General features: G+C 36.7%; 1 protein-coding gene across 1 annotated transcript in view; it reads left to right on the forward strand.

The window, feature by feature from the left end:
* The window catches only part of TTC13 (tetratricopeptide repeat domain 13), a 39,329-nt gene extending 23,904 nt beyond the window's left edge, over positions 1-15,425 (forward strand). The window contains exons 16-23 of the mRNA XM_066178744.1: positions 2,091-2,174; positions 3,620-3,704; positions 6,003-6,112; positions 7,516-7,651; positions 8,326-8,405; positions 9,542-9,620; positions 11,153-11,232; positions 14,547-15,425. Of these exons, the coding sequence (XP_066034841.1) occupies positions 2,091-2,174; positions 3,620-3,704; positions 6,003-6,112; positions 7,516-7,651; positions 8,326-8,405; positions 9,542-9,620; positions 11,153-11,232; positions 14,547-14,670 (778 nt within the window). The 3' untranslated portion in view covers positions 14,671-15,425. The remainder of the gene's footprint in view (positions 1-2,090; positions 2,175-3,619; positions 3,705-6,002; positions 6,113-7,515; positions 7,652-8,325; positions 8,406-9,541; positions 9,621-11,152; positions 11,233-14,546) is intronic.
* Positions 15,426-16,966: the final 1,541 nt, after the last annotated feature.

Below are 16,966 nucleotides of genomic sequence, written 5' to 3' on the forward strand. Positions count from 1 at the left end.
ACTTTGTTTTATAATTAGGTTATGGTTTGAAAGTTACTCTCGTAATCATATGACTAAGGCTGAATTCTTTCTATAATAGCATGGCTACCTGACAGCCAGGTGTTAACAGTAGATTTAGGCTGACAAATAGCAGTTTGCATGGTTATTTTACGTATTAAGATAAAAGCCGTTCAGTCAAACAAGAAGTGTAGCAACAGCAGTTGGGTGTTCTTCTAGCATTTATAAAAGTTCTAGTCATGCTGAGCTCAAGCTGTCTCTAGTTTTTATCTCATCTGAATTGTACACCAGGAATTTTTGTGGGCAGAAATACTTGGTTTACTTGTCCAGTAGCACAACCTTGTTCTTCACTTGTAATCTTTCCATTGGAAGTCCAGTATTGTTCAGTGATTCCTGTCAAATGAGACTTGTCATGAAGGCACTAGCATTCAGTGTCTGCTGAATTAATTTTTTTTTTTATTTTTCTGAATCCCAAAATGTTTGGAGTGTGTCAGAAAACAAAAAATCTTTTTTGTTTGTTTTGTGTCAATTTGGGGACCTTATTTAAAAGATATATAAGAAACATTTGGTACTTCACAGTTTTTGATAGGCTTTCAGATCTTAGTGTTCTCAAGAAGCAAGTGTGTCAGCTGTCTCTGTTGGTCTGTCGACAAGGGTGAATTTGGCTTATCTCCTTGGTTTAAATGATCAAAGCTAGTAAGCTTGATTTAAAGTATAGAAAATGTTTTGGAAAGCTTTAGTTGTTTTCATAGACAAAGCAAGGATCTGTGATCAGCTAAACATTAATGATATGCTTAATGTTCTTAAGAAAAAAAAAAGACACTCTGAAACACTGCTGCTTTTGAATTCTTGGTGGTAGTGTTTACTAAACAAGAAGAAAGAGTGGGAATAAACACAAATCGCTTTTGACCGCCCACCAATAGTCTTTCTTGGTACGACAGCTTCTAGATGGCCTTTTAGAATGATAGGCGAGCTCTGGATGTATTTTCCAAGATGACACTGAAGGAGAATCCACTTCCTTATACTGACATGCTACTGCCTGTTGTACAGATATTTTTTAATACAGATGGAAAATGATGGGACGTACAACATGGGCAAATTATGTATATTAGATTTGTCTTCATCCTTCTGCTTTCCCTGCCTTCCTTTCCTGTGTGCAGATATGTGTATGTGTTCTGATTCTGTTCAGCTTTTGAGGACTGATTCTGCTGGTTTTCTGAGACTAGGCCTCCTAAGGTGAGAGACTGTCAAGTTAGACATTAGACAGGGACTTGAGCTGCTAGAAATCCCTTAAAGTGGAAAGGAAAAGCTAGGTGTACACAGCTTCCTGTGATTGACAGTGGTTTTGCTTCCTCAGAGAGCGATAACGCTTGCTTTATAAAATCTTGTTTTGTAGACTGGGAGAAGAAGAAGGACTCCTACAAATGCAGTAACGGTATGTAATTTCTCCTCTGAGTGATTAAAATCCTAGCAGGTTTTTAATATCCTAGCACATTTTAATATTGATTTTTTTTACTTAGTAGTCCAAGGGAAAAAGCAACACCTTTTAAATGTTTTTGTTTTTCAGTTACTACTTGTAGCTGTTGGGATTACAAGCAAAATTGCTTCAATATAGAGGGACCTAGGTGAATAAAGAAAAATATATATGGACAGTCAGAGCAGATCAACTTGTGTACTGCCAGATATGTAAATTGGAGAGTGTTGGTTCTCTAGATGTGCAAATTGAGAATTCTCTTCTAGTTGTGTTGTATCTATGAGTCTAGGGAAGATGAAATCTTGTACAAATTGATAATTACCATATAGATAAGATTTGCTGGCATTAGGCACACTAAAATTGGGGAAATATGCATGGAAAGTAGTTTATCAGATAACAACAATTCTAATGATACATGAGTTTGAGCAAGTTTACTGTGTAGTCTATATTTAAAATGGGGCACTGGCAATTCACATAGATTAACCATAAGTGGTTCATTCCTTTAATTTATAGAGCAACTGTGAATAAAATTGTCTTATATATTAATGAGTAATATTTGTGTCCTGAAATGTTGGGTTGCAAAACAAGACTTCAAAAAAACCCTTTCTTTTCTTTGTAGGGGACAGGTCATTAACATGCGGTACCTGGAATACTTTGAGAAAATTCTTCATTTTATCAAAGACAGGATCCTTGTTTATCATGGGTAAATTACAACTTTTCCTCCATCCCTTGCTTTGTTCGCCTGGTAATAGTGATCTGAAATTTACATAATATTCATTTCACAAACTCTGAAAGATTTTTTTCTTAGTTTAGTAAGTTCTGGTTTCCTCATTATATGTAATTGTTTTAATTCCAATTGGAAATGGAAAACTGTATTCATTGCCATATAAAGAAACTTAAACTAACAGGAAAAAAACTCTCTGTGAATTACAGTGTACTTAGAAACTAATAACTGTTTAGAATTTGTAGCTATGGTTCTGTCATGATTGGATCTCCATTCTTTCTAAGCATATGATTTATTAAAGATGTTGAGTTTCCTCCTGGTAGAATCAAGTACAGTTACTCTGAGTGGTGAGATTAATTTATTAAGAAGTGAGGAAAGAAAGAGAAAAGATACGGGAGGCAATTTTCATTGAAACAGGTATTTGACAAGTAGTTTTAAATGAGCAGAGAATCTTCATTATCTATTACATAGATGGGTTGTAGATGCTGAAGGAACTGAAGAGTTGTAGACTCTTGAATGAAATAATATGACTAAAGGTAATATGAAAATTGATGTTGGCATTTGTACTGAATATTGTGGCTCAGTATTCTGTCATTATAAAAAACTAAAATCCACTTTTAGCTTTAAACCCTCTAATTTTCCTTTGACCTGGTAACTTTTCTTAAATACTGAATTCTGTTTTTCAATCTCATTATGCTACTTAAATATCAAAAAATGAAAGTGCAACAATTCCTCATAATAGTTGAAAATCTTCAAGTTTTAGAAATTTATGATAGTTACTGAAAATATGTAAGTTCTTTAGTAACTGGCAGTCTGTCCTCTGTTGCTAGGAAGTTTGTTCAGAGTAAGCCCAGGAGCATTTGACCTTAAACCAGACCAACTTGTGTGATTTCTAAAATAATTCTGTTCTTAAAATCTGGTATAGTGTAATTAATAATTATTAGAGCAGTAATTCAGCAGGTGTCTTCATGATCCAACTGGGCCTGCATCTGAAGTATTTACTTGCGTTTGAGGCTACACAGATGTGTATATTTTGTGAAGAATATTTCTAATTTTAACTCTCTTCTAGTTCGATCTTTCCTTACTTTGAACCCCCTGCCCACACACACTCATGCAAACACTGATGCTTTAGAGTGGCCAGTAGCAAGGGTCAGAGTAATTGAGTAGAGGAAGATAAATCTGATTACTGAAATTGAGGTTTGAAGCTGAAAAACATAAGCTGAGCTGATATAGGAGAAAATTGCTTTTTGAAATAAGAGAACATGTGGACGAGGAGAGCAAGTATAAAGGAACTAATTTTCAGAAAATAAATAATTAACTTTCAATAGCTTACTTTACTATGGCTGATTAGGTTAAAGGTATGTGAATTTCCAGAAATGCTACATGTGTTCGACTGTTGTATTTCGTATTTAATTTTTTTCCAGTGCTAATAATCCAAAAGGACTGCTAGAGGTTCGAGAAGCTTTGGAAAAGGTACATAAAGTAGAAGATCTCCTTCCCATAATGAAGGTAAATTACAGAAAAACTTTAATATATGGTAAAGATCTTAAAATGGGTTCTGGGAGATATTCAGTTCATCAAAAAAAACCATAGTATATAAACTTAAAATGAGTGACTGGAAATAGTAGCTCAGGTTACTCCAAATCTGTATGTATAGCGTTGGGCCTTCCATTTGATATGTGCAAACGGGTGATGTATATTTGAAATCCCTGGCCTAACTGTGAACTGGTAACAAAATTATGGGAAACCAAAATGTTAAATGTAATTCTCTGAAGCCAGCCTTCTCAGCTGAGAGGGTTTGTGGCCGGATCTGCCATAGTGGGTTCATTCTGTGCCTGTACAATAGGAAAGGGAAAAATTGATTCATATTCCTGAAAGATTAGGAATATGGAAGCTTTTTTTACTTTTAGGTTCACTGTTGCAGCTCAGTATGTGGTGGGACTGGCACAGGAGGGTGGGAGAATAGTTGCCCTTTGTGACTGATAGCTAAAATGAAATCTTGGATAACATTTCGGAGCTTAGGAAGACTTGGCAAAAAAGGAGTGGGAAACTTGCAGGTTTTCTTCCTGCTGTTGGTGGTCTTTGTTGAAAGGCTTTGGATATATGACCTGCAAAATGATTTATACTCTCATCTCAGTTTGAGTAGTAAGGCTTGAGCTGGGTTTAAGTAAAAGTTGTTCCCTTTTCCCCCCATTCCCCCAAGTTAATCTGGGGGGAGCAGTGTGGAAGTATTTGGGGGTTGCAGAAATGAGTTACAAAGTATGTCTTTTTAAAGGATTGTAGAGGATTTTAATCAGAGCAGAATGAAACTTGGGAAGAAACAGTTATGCTAAATAGAGACAAATTCTTTACTTTCTTATCTTGTGTGTCCACATTGGAATTTTGTATCCAAGCAAAGCATCTGGGTTGCCATAGAGCAGAGATCTCTGAAGCTGCCTTGCTGCTACTCTGGACAGGCTGCCCGGGTTTGGATGTGTTCTTGGTACTGGTGCTCACTCATGCACTACAGTTATCTTTGCAGGAGCTACGTGGCTTAAGCACTACATTTTTCTATCGGTTTCTATAATATACTGTGAATATATGTTTGAAGACACCCTAATTTCAGGTGTTCTTTTGATATTACTGTCTTGTTCTTGGCTTTGAAGGATGAAGCCAAGTGGATACGAACTGAACCTAAACAAAAGCTTTTGCTAAAGAGGTCGTAGGTATTTGGGTAGATGGACAACTAAGTGTTCTCTACTGGCACACAAATGTGCAAGTAGGCCCCTGTAGAGGATCTAATGTGGTTACTTTCAAATTGTAGGCGAGAAAAAATGCTACTAGTAGAGTTAAAATACAGGTCACTCCAAGAGAATAATAAAAATATATAAACATAGTGGGCTGTACATTATTATTTCAAAGTAAATGTCTCAACTGGCAGCAAATATTCTTTTCAGTTTCCTTACCAGTACATTTTGGTCTGGTTTGAGTCTCCTGCATCCCATTCCAGACTTATCAATGTGGAATGCTGTCTCACTAGTGGCTTTTTGTTCCTTTAAAATAAATGCAGATTCTCTTGAAACAAAACACTCTGGATCACAGGTTTGGGATTAGTACAAATAACTGCCTGAGTAAACATTAGTGCATACTAGTCATTATTAGTGCCTATATAAAATAAATGTCTTTCTATAATGATGTAATTGAGTTATTTGGGTAGCTGGCAAATGCTGTATGTGGAAAGCTGGGCTTTTGGCTTAAATGCAGTTCTGCCTGGTTTAGAGTCTCTGGCTACAGTGTTACTCTTAAATAGTACAGCTTTGTAAAATTCTTAAACCTAGAGATTTTCTTTCGATGAGGATAAACATCAGTTGAAACTGGTTCACAGTTAAAAAACTGTTGCTTTGAGTTGTATTCTGGAATTCACACTTGGACTAATACAGCCACTTCTTAGTGTAAACATAAAATGTGGTCTCAAATTCCTGCTTTTCCATTTACATCATTGCACCAAAAGGTTACCATCAATGTACACCTTGCGGAGGAATCTGTACAACTTGAACAGCTTTGTACAGTTGCTTTTCATAAACAGCTCATTTTATTTGCTATTTAGTTATAAAGTTGAATGCCACTATGCCTCATTCAGTATTTATGGTTTCCATTCAGAAGGAAATGAAGGATGAATGAAATAGCGGCACTAACAGTAACTTTGTTCTGTTCCCTAAGATTGTCCACGTTCAATTCTACTCTGTGTGTTTTGCGTGCTTCAAAGCAATAGGCAGGCAGTCTCTGTCTCTGCTTCCTCTAATATTACTTTTTTTTTTCTTTTGAAAGCAGTTTAACAGTAAAACCAGAGATGGGTTCACTGTGAACACAAAAGTCCCCAGCCTGAAGGATCAAGGGAAAGAATATGATGGATTCACAATTACAATAACAGGAGATAAGTATGTTCACTGTTTTCAGGGCTCGTTAATGTATGTTTTATAATACATTACATACATACTGTTTTCAGGGTACATTAATGATGAACTATTAGCAACTAATTGTCTGAAATGCCATTTCAGCTCACATAAAGTGGGTTTTGTTTTTCGCTAGTGGCATTTTTGTAAATAGCTGAAGTTTATTCATTTGAGGACTTGATTCCTGTTGTGTTTTCAACAAAAAGGGAATATGGATAACACTGATGGAACTGAGTTGATTCTCTAACATATAGCACAAAAGTGAAAAGAGACCTTGTTTTGCAGCTTAGACTTTAAAATGCCTAAAGGGGAAAAATATCAAATACCTTAGTCTTTATTCATATCAAAATACATTTCTTCTTGTGAGACCTTGTCTTTTGTGTTGACTGAGAAGCCCTGAATGGAATGGAAATTTCTGTGATCTAAGAATAGAAGACATTCTCTTCTATTTGAGATTTTGGCCTTTTTTATGTTTGAGATGTTTGCAGACCTTCTTTCTATCTGCAAGTGAAAATTTAAGTAGTACCTGAATGTATGAGAATACAATCAGGAGGCTTTGAGTCACTCTCTGGGTGAGATAGTAAATGTCTCACTTTTTGCATTCTGATTTCTTGTCTTTCTTTCAAAAAATGAGCAAGTCTGAAGCTCAGAAGTGCTGTCGTACTATTAAATAAAAACTTTAAAATTAAAGTTAAAATTCTGTGCACTGGGATTTTTTCCCAGAATTTGTGTGCTTTCAGTGAGTGGCATGGAATCCAAACTTCCCTGTAAAATGTTAATGTGTCTCTTGGTTTTTTATTTCACATTCTGAATTACAGGTTTATATATGGTGAAAGGGCATTAAATATATAGCCTCAGTATTTTGAGGAAAACATTTTGGAGTCAATAAATAGCCTAACTTTGTTCTGGACAATCTTTGTTCAATATCATTCAGTCTGTTTTGATCCATAGTTTGTAACTGCTTTATAACAAAACAATCTTGTTTTGGTAGTGTAGAAACGAAGAAAGCTACACTACCTTCTGTACAAAGATCCTAAGTCTGTAAAGATATTTTAAAATTTCATATTTCTTATTTTTTACCCACAATTTAAGTGAAACACTAATGCTTGTCAAGTATTCTTCAATGGAAATACTTCATCTGTGATTAGGGGGCAGTCTTTATATATTCTTTCAAACTTAGAATGTCATGTAACATTTTTAACTCAGTATTTTGGGGGTTTTTTAATTAAATGGGAAGTAGTGCCTATAATCTCCTGCTTAAGGAAGATAATAGGAAAAAGGTGATGTGTAACTGTAGTAGATTTGTAGTAGATTTGATTACCCTGGATATGCATCAAGTTCTGTTCAAAAAATGTCTTACCTCCTTTTCTTTTTCATCTGCTTAACAGAGTGGGGAACATACTATTTTCAGTAGAAACTCAGACGACAGAAGAGAGAACACAGCTGTATCATGCAGAAATAGATGCACTATATAAGGATCTAACAGCTAAAGGAAAAATTCTAATTCTGTCTGCAGAGCTGGGGGTAAGGCTGTTCAAGGAATTATTAATTCCTTGAGAAAGCCTTTTATGTTTTTATAGTTTCTGTTTAATTGTCCCTGTCCTAATACTTTTTGACAGAGTTTTTAGGTAATAAAGTTACTTAAGCCCAATTATGACAAACACCATAAGAAGTTGCTGTAATTCTATCTGTTACTTTAAATTTTGCTGTGCTTTGCCTGCAGTACTAGAGACTGTCCAGGCAAGGTCTCAAAGTCACTGTGTGTTCTTATTTTTCTCATGGGCCTGAGTTCACCTTTGTTATCATCCCTGTAAGTACTTTTATAATCAGGATTTGGTTCATGGTGGTTACATATAAGATGAGTAACATGAATTCATGAGAAGCACTAGAATTGTGTTTGTGTTGGTTTGATGTGCTAGGACAATCTGACTACATTTGAGCTTGTGCTTTTTCATCCTTTAATAGGTGTGTAGATAAACTGTTTCACATAAATGTTAAAGATACAACAAAGCAATAGACAAAGTAGTTTCTCAGAAGTCTGTTAATCAGACTTCAACTTCACAGTTTGACATTTTCACATTTGAAATGGCTCTTAAAAAATAATTGTGGTAATGTAAGACTTTTCAATGTGTACCTTTATAAGGTATTACCTGGCTATTAAATTATCTTTAATGCACACTTTTTTTTTTCTCTCTTAGGAGGTAGATGCTGTTTGCAACTTGATCCTGTCACTAGTTTATTACTTCTATAATTTAATGCCACTTTCAAGAGGATCTAGGTTAGTGTTGGTATTCATCATGTCTCTTACCTTGAATGCCTGCTGTGCAACGTCCATGTCTTGCTGTATCTTAATGTATTTTTTAGTATTAATATGATTTTTTAACAGAGCTGTGTGCCTTGCACAGCCTCCTTTTGTGTTGCTGTAACAATGGGAACTGACATGGTACTGTTTTAAAAGCTAGTTTGTAATTGCTAATGGTAGCTATTCATAGCTGCTTGTATATTTAAAATGATGAGTAATCTGTATTTATAGACATCAGCTCACACATTGAGAAGTGTAATTTTTAAATTGTAATGCTTGGTTTTCTAATCCATATTGTCATACACTACTGTAATTTCACTTTGGAAGTTTTTCTGAAATGTGTATTTAGGATGAAATATACTTTGGCACAACTTATTTTAATGAAATACACTAAAATATTACTTTAGTAAATTCTTGCAACTGTTAGGGTCACCAAATGAAACTGTAGGATAAAGTTCCATATGTTGCAGAACTCTTCAACTGGAATTCTAGTTTAATGCAAACCTGCTTACATCTAAGACTATTCTGAATCTCTATTCCACCAAGCACTTAGACACTTAACATCTTTAATCATACTCCTAGATACAGTTCAGTATGAAAAAAACCCCCCTGAGATTTTGGGGTTTTATAATCAGATTTTGCATTTATCTTATAGAATGTAAAAATTAAGAGAAATTCTGTCTGAGATTCGCAGTTAAAAAAAAAAAAGTTAAAAATTAAGTAACTGAACAGTTTTACAGTGCCTCTAGCTCTATTGCAGTAGAGTTCATAAACTCATTTTGGCTACAGATGATCTTCTTGGGAACAGGAGTCTGCTTTGTTTTCAGCATGAAGTCACTATGAAGTCTTCAGAATTCCAAACTCTGAAAATATGGTTCTGACTAATGTAGAAACAGTAGTAAAATTCCATAGGTTCGTAACTTCATTCTAGTGATGTTGGATAGTTACAGTGATTCCACTTTTTCAGTGTTTTGTGCTTGTTTTTTTTCTTCTAAAATAACTAGCACAGTAATATTTACTAGCCTTCAATGAAACAATACTATGTTCCATTTCTTTTGTAGTCTAAAATAGCTATATGGAAAGACTTACTGCTTTTAATTTTATTCTTTTAGTGTGATAGCTTATTCAGTGATCATGGGAGCACTAATGGCAAGTGGAAAAGAAGTATCAGGAAAAATCCCTAAAGGAAAGGCAAGTATCAAAATATCAAAGTACAATAGCTCAGTCTTGATGGAGGAAGTAATACTTGTAAATGTGGGGAAAGAGCTGTAAGATTGAGCAGAAATTCCATGCTTATTTGCTGGAGATGGGTCAGCTGCATGCTATGATGTCTTGCAGCCTGAGAGAGTGTTGAAAATTCCATTGCTATTCTGACAGCTGGTGGATTTGGAGATGGTATGTGCAATAATTTGGATTAGTCAAATTGTAGCAGTTTGGTCCCACAGGAATTACAAATCTGTTACTGAAGCATTTCCAGTGTGCTGAGCTGCTTTTTTGAGCTTGCTTTGAGAAGGGTTCTGAGAACACTGGGGCAGAATTAATGACTCTTCTGGTGCACAGCAGAAATTTTCTGTCTGTACTCTCAGTGTATTGTAGAGCTTTTAGGGCTTGGTTAGTAGAAATGGATTTGCAACTTCTTTTGATTTCTTCTTCCCCTCTATTCTGCTGAAGTTAAACTAAGTCCTAGTTTTTAAGTGACTACATTTGAGTATTATACCTCCTTGCTCAATAGAGTATTTGAGTATTATACCACCTTGGTTGATAAAGGATTTCCTTTTCTTGGACAGTTGGGGATTGTTAGCTGTATTACCTTTTCAACATGAAAGGAGTGAGAACACCTCTGTCTCTTTAATGTATTGTCAAAAGAATCAGTAAAATTCCAGTGAGAATCCAAGTTGTTGAAGAAAATACCCCACATGGATAACTGAAGAAAGGGTGATTTTCTCTTTTGTTCTAGAAAGGCCTGAAAACAATGTGCTCCTTTGAGTACAATGAGCTCTAGTAGCTTTTAAGAGCATACAGCATTTGCTTAGCAGCAAGAAAGCTTCTTTTCAGTACACCATTAAGCTGTTATCTTCCCCATTCTGTGGGAATTCAAGCTAAGGTAAAACACTTCTGTGGGGTTTCTTAAGTATTTTCTTAGGACTTGATAGAGAAGTATTTTGCTGACTGATTTTATGCAGGCAAGCAGAGTTTCAGGATTACTACTAAGCAGGATTTCTGACTTGGAGGAATACTGGGGACATCTTTACATTTGAGGGTTTTTCCTGAAACAGAGCGCCTGAATACGAATAAACCTGTTCTTTAGAAAAGCTTTCATGACATGGAAGAAATTGTTGAATGAAACTGGAGTTTGTTTTTTGCTGGAGTTGTTAGAAGGGCTAAGCTGGTCCCAGACTTTAGACAACATGCATTTTCAGGCTGCTCTGAAGTCAAAGGTGCACAGTAGCAAAGTCCTGTTGCTGCCTGGCAAGTCATTCAGTAGCCATGGCCAGTGCAGCTTACAGAATTGGTTGTGTTGGGGTGTGCAAACCCCAAGAGAATTTTAGTGCCTGGCTTGAATGCTGACTTCAAATAAAGTAGTCAGGGCACAGACTGGTTTGTAAGCTTACTCCTGTCTTATCAGGAGCATAGGTAGCAAAGCCCTCAAAGCCTTTCCTGAAGTTGAGAACTGAAAAATTCTCTAATTTCTTAATATCTTTTTTGTTTTCTTGCATTTTCAGCTAGTTGATTTTGAAGCCATGACAGCACCAGGGTCTGAAGCTTTTAGCAAAATAGCAAGGAGCTGGATGAATCTAAAAAGGTAAATCCTTTAGTTCAGATGGGGAATGGGGAAATAAAATATGGAAGACTATACGTAAAATTAAAGCCTATACTAAGAAATGTTACTTAGAAATTACGAGTTTAGTAAAGGATTCAGTTTATTTTTTAACACTGCTTAGGAACTGGTGAGACAAGATTTGCATTTACACGCACAGTAGTATATTTCTAGTCTCACAGAGCAGTTAGTAGTCTAGACATTCAGTTATGTGAGTATTATCCTCTGAAGAAATTATTTAGATTAATGTGTTCTTCATTTTATCCAGTGAGTTGTCTTTTTGTATTATGGCTCATTAGTAAATCTGGCAACAAGTGAACAAAGCAAGGGGAAATTTTGACCCTTTTTTAAAATTCCTACGGGTTTCTTCAAACTATACATCCAAAGTAGTTTGCTTATCCTTTAGTTCTATTTTGATTTGGAGAATAAGTGTTTTCAAACTAGGTAGACATTTTGAGTATGGAGAATTACATTACTTAGTATAGGTGCATGACTTTTTTGCAATGCTTCAAATTTTTGATTTTCATATGAATTTATAATTCTGTATACATTGACAAGGAATTATTGTTATGAATAAAGTGCATTTGATTGATCCCCTAGTTGTTATTCCCCATACAAAATCTAAAAATTGGGCCAGACACAACATCAGTTCTAGAATGCTTCAAGTCAGAATCAAGACGCTTGAAGGGTTCTGAGGGAATTGGCCAAGGTCCTTATAGGGCCATCAGAGGACATTCTTGGTTACTGCAGGAAAGGAAATCTTGAGTTCCTCTTCAGGAAGGCCAAAAGGAAACCCAGAGAAACTGTAGGCTGGTCAGCCTCATTTTGGTCCCTGGGAAAGTCATGAAGTGAGTCCTCTAGGAAAGCATTTCAGTTGATATGAAGGAAAAAGTCACAGAAAACAATCAACGTGAGCTTCCCAAATGTTCTGTGACCCAATGATGGTTCTCTGTGGTAAAAATCAATATTGTTTATTTTTACTTCAGGCAGGGTCCCACAGTATTCTCATATCAAGATAGCACATTATGGTCTGGACAAAAGGCCAACTAGATGGATTAAGATGATGTTTGGAAAACCAGATTTAGGGGGTACTCAGCACTTTGGACCACACTTAAAATTCTGCATTCAGCTGCAGTAAAGACTAAACTAAACCAGAACAAATTCGGTAGAGAGCCACCAATATGGCCAGTGGTCTGGAGCACATGCCTTAACAGGAGAGAGCTGGGCTTGTTCAGCCTGGAGAAGATAATGCTTTGATCTAAGAGCAGCTCTGCAGGACTTGTGAGTGTTTGGTGGGAAGACAAAAACCAATGTGCATCAGTTGAAACAATGTTTAGACCTGGCATAATCTTCAGACTGCCCAAAGAGGCTGTGCAGTCTCTAACCCTGGAGATTTTCAAGACTTGGCAGGATAAAGCCCTGACACCCTGATTTGACTTCTCAGTTGATCTTGCATTGGACAGGATCTTAAAGGTCTGGTCCAACTTCCTAAAGACTGTGTAACTCTCCAGCTGCTCTTAGTGCCAAACACCTCATACTGATTAGTGTTGTTTAACTTTATTATCGGGTTCTGAGCCTGGTAAATTTCAGTAGACTATAAAATCCCTTCCTAAATGAAGAAGGCTAGCAAGATTCAAGGACATCTTTGTTAAACTTAGGCTACAATTCTTCTTGTAAGTGATTCAAATTCAGTATTCATTAAGGAGTGACATTTCTAAACTACAGGTGTAGCAAGTTTTGGTTTTTATTAAAAGTAGTCTGCACAGATATTGAGATATGCTTGTCTTGGAAGTAAAAAATATTTATGGTTCCCACAATTTTTTCTGTAGTTCTCACAATTATCTTCTTTATTAATCCTCTGTTAATGCTGGTTTTGGTTTTGTGGGCTTGTTGCTTTTTTTAAAAAGACATATCTTTACCAAAGAGAAACTTCCTTCTTTGGAGTCAAGTCAGCTTAAGACATTTCAGTGCTACCCACGTGTTTCTGACTCCCTCAGCTGTACTGTTGAAACTTATGGGAATCCATGTCAAACCAGATCAGGAAAGTCATTCATGTTAAAAATAACCTTGCCAAAACAATGTATTTTTAATCAAAACCATTTTGTAAAATAGTAGAACCTAGAAAATTGCTCGGTCAAATAAGAGATGTATAATAGGTGAGGACATGAGCCCGAGTGGAGAAAATGCTAAAGTTGACTTTGCTGAGAGAAAAAAAAAAAAAATCTGAAGAACTGCAGCCCAAAGGACTTGATGTAATAATATAAAGATATTTATCCTGAGTGGCTAATTTGTCTGTGGTAGACAAATAATAGTGGATATGGTAAATAAGGCTGGAAGACTTAAAGCAATACATTTTTTTTTTCTTTAACTTCTGCTGCTTTTGAAAGCTCTTCTGTGTAGACATTGTTTTCAATCTGTATGGTGATGGAGTAGTCATGAAAAGCAAGAGCTGTTTGTGAACAGCAGATTTTGAGAATCATCGAATCATTATGGTTGGGAAAAAACTGTAAGATCATTGACTCCAACCACTAACTTGGCACCACTGTGTTCGCCACTAAACCATGTCCCCAAGTGCTGCATTCACACACTTTGGATGACTTCCAGGGATGGTGATTCCACTGTTTTCCTGGGCAGCTTATTCCAATGTCTTCACCCTTCCCATGAAGAAATATTTCCTAATATCCAATCTAAACCTTCCCTGGCAAACTTGAGCAAATTTCCTCTTGTCTTGTCCGTTGTTAACCTAAGAGAAGAGACCAGCTCCCTCCTGGCTACACCATCCTTTCAGGTGGTTATAGAGAGCAGTAAAGTCACTCCTGAGCCTCCTTTTCCCCAGGGTAAACAACCCCACCTCCCTCAGCTGCTTCTATTAAGACTTGTGCTCCAGACCCTTCACCAGCTCTATTGCCCTTCTCTGGACTCACTCCCAGCACCTCAGTGTCATTTTTGCAGAGAGGTGTCTAAAACTGGACACAGGATTTGAGGTGTGGCCTCACCAGTGCCAAGCACAGGGGGACAATCACTGCCCTGGTCCTGCTGGCCACACTATTGTTGACAGAGGCCAGGATGCCACTGGCTGCCTTGACCACACTGCTGGCTCGTGTTCAGCTGCTCTCAACCAGCACCCACAGGTCCTTCTCTGCCCAGCAGCTTTCAGCCACACCGCTCCAAGCCTGGACCTCTTGACACAAGTCCCAAATTTGTTGGACAAGGGGGTGAAGAGAAGTCTAAGTTGGTGTGTTAACTTGCAGGTAAATTATAAAACTCATCAAAAAATAACATTTTTTTTTCTCTTTCAGTATTTCACCTTCTTACAAGAGCCTACCATCAGTATCAGAGACTTTTCCAACCCTGAGAACGATGATTGAAGTACTAAATACAGACTCATCTCACTGTCTAAAAAAAACAATAGTTGCTGTATAATTTATACAAATAAAAGGCCAAGAGATACCACTTCGTAAATTATTTTGAACGGCAAATTATGGTCAAAATGGTTTGATTTTGTTTTGGTTTTTTTAATAGAACAAACTTACTTGACTGTTTATCACCAGTAAAAGAAATCTTTCTGTGACCAATAATATTAGAGAGGAAAAAAGAAGTAGGACAACTGCTTTTTCATATTAAGACACACTCTAACAGAAATAGTTACTCAGGGGCCGAACTGAAGAGCAGTAAGAAACTTGATCACAGTCATGAACTGAACATACTGCAGGTGAAAATTCAATAAAAGAAAAAAAAAAGCAATCTTCATTGGAAATAACACTATACTACTTGTCATTTTCTTGTTCAAAGCCTCTGACTTTTGCACAGAAAACTTAGAGCTCTACCATGTGTGACTAACTGGAGAATGCCACAAGTATTTCATGTCGTGAAGGAACAGATGTCACCATAATAGAATGGGATTCAGGGAAACATCATTTGGAAACAAATCAAACCAATTACTTATTCGGAGCTAGGCTCTTGGTGAGTAAATGTCAGAAACACAACACTCTCCAAGTACCCATTTGATGGTGGTGGTTGGCAAAAGTTATTAACAGATTGAAAGTATCGAAGTATATTGGGAGTACTAGCTGGTGTTCCTTGAGTTATTTTTGTTGGACAGACTTGGCAGCATTCTGGAAAGGCAGGTTTCCTTAACCAAAGCACAATAAAGGGAAATTTGACCACCTGTTTATTACTAATGAACATGAATTCTAAACTTTCTTGATCAGAATTTCTGTAAAGGGCAAAAGTAGGTATTTCTTTGCAAGTGAGGATAAAGGAGGCTTGTAAGTTTTCATTGAAAGAATTGGGATGCTGTCCATTTGTGACGCAGGTATTCCCAATATTCTATTCTTGAGCACCTTCTTCTATCCCACTAGAAATAAGCATGATTTACTTCTTCTGTTTAAAAGTCTAGAAGTTTAAGAAACGTCTACTAAATTTCATTAAGGAGGAAAGGAATTGTTATTTTCTTGGAAAAACAGCAGTCTGGAAAATATGCCTAACTTTATACCTTGATTGTGTTCTAATGTGATCTTCTAAGCCTGTGAGTTTTGTTATGCCTTGTATTATTCATTGAGAAAGGGGAATTACATCGGCACTTGACCAGACAATCTTGGGAACTATAAAAAGGAGGGGTTTTGTTTTGGGAATTAGACCAGAGGGAGTGGAGAAGGGGTGGTGCTGAAGAAAAAAAAACTGCCTAGGCAAACAAACCGTGTACAATTGTTGGGAGTTTCCTTGTCCTCATTTCTTACTCCTGTGACTGACTTCATCCCCAACCCCTGGTGGCAGACAAAAGAGATGAATGGGAGATCACAGGTGGGTTCAGGGTAACGTGTATTGCACCTCTTATGAGTGTTGTGTGTGCCTGCAAACGTGTTTCAAAGGCTTCTTTCTCTGGGCGTGATGCAGATGACTAAGAAAGAAAGCCAGCTCAAGTCAAGTGTTCTCAAACAAGTTTAACAAACAAAACAGGATTATATAACTGGGCTGGTATGTGATGACTTGGGGAACTGTAATTACCTAAGAGCCAAGGATGTGGAGAAATCTAATTATCATTTTTCATCCTCTTCTGTGTCAGCTGGTCTAGCGATACCATTTGAACTCTTAAATGGGAACATTAATGTATTGCAGCCCCAGTCATTTATCTATTAAGACTGATACTAAAGAAAGCGGAATGAGGAAAAAAAGTAGACTAAGCAATGAAAAACCATTAATCTGAACCTTAATATTTGTGCCAATTTGTAATATATTTTGAAGATTAAATTCCCCTGCAACTACCTAGGCCAAAAGTCAAAATAGATTTAGTCTCACATAAATCTTCTGGCATATTTGCCTATCTTGGGTAAGCTTGGGTTCTTTTGGGTTTTTTGTTTTGATGTGGTTTTTTTGGGTTTTGGTGTTTTTTTGTGGAAAGGAACTATGCTTCCCCCACCCCAGGAGACTGGTAATCTTTTGGAAGTTTGTGTATGGGACCTCGGTGAATCCTTTGCCGAAATAACGACTTGTTACAGGAAATGAGCATTTGTACAGCAAAGGAAGAGACCAGAAAACCTAATTATTTCAGCCTTTAGGAATCTATTTGACCAATGTAACCAATGCCTACTGCATAGACTTATTACATTTAGGCGGCAGCTTTACTGTCAAATTAATACGGAGGCTTCAGACCATCTTGCACCTGAACTGGTGGAGTTGGACAAAAACACTTCTGCCAGGCATCCTGTCTCTTGTGACA

This window comes from Chamaea fasciata, unplaced genomic scaffold (assembly GCF_029207755.1).
Source record: "Chamaea fasciata isolate MVZ Bird 193981 ecotype frontalis unplaced genomic scaffold, bChaFas1.0.hap1 SCAF_3, whole genome shotgun sequence".
NCBI lineage: Eukaryota > Metazoa > Chordata > Aves > Passeriformes > Sylviidae > Chamaea > Chamaea fasciata.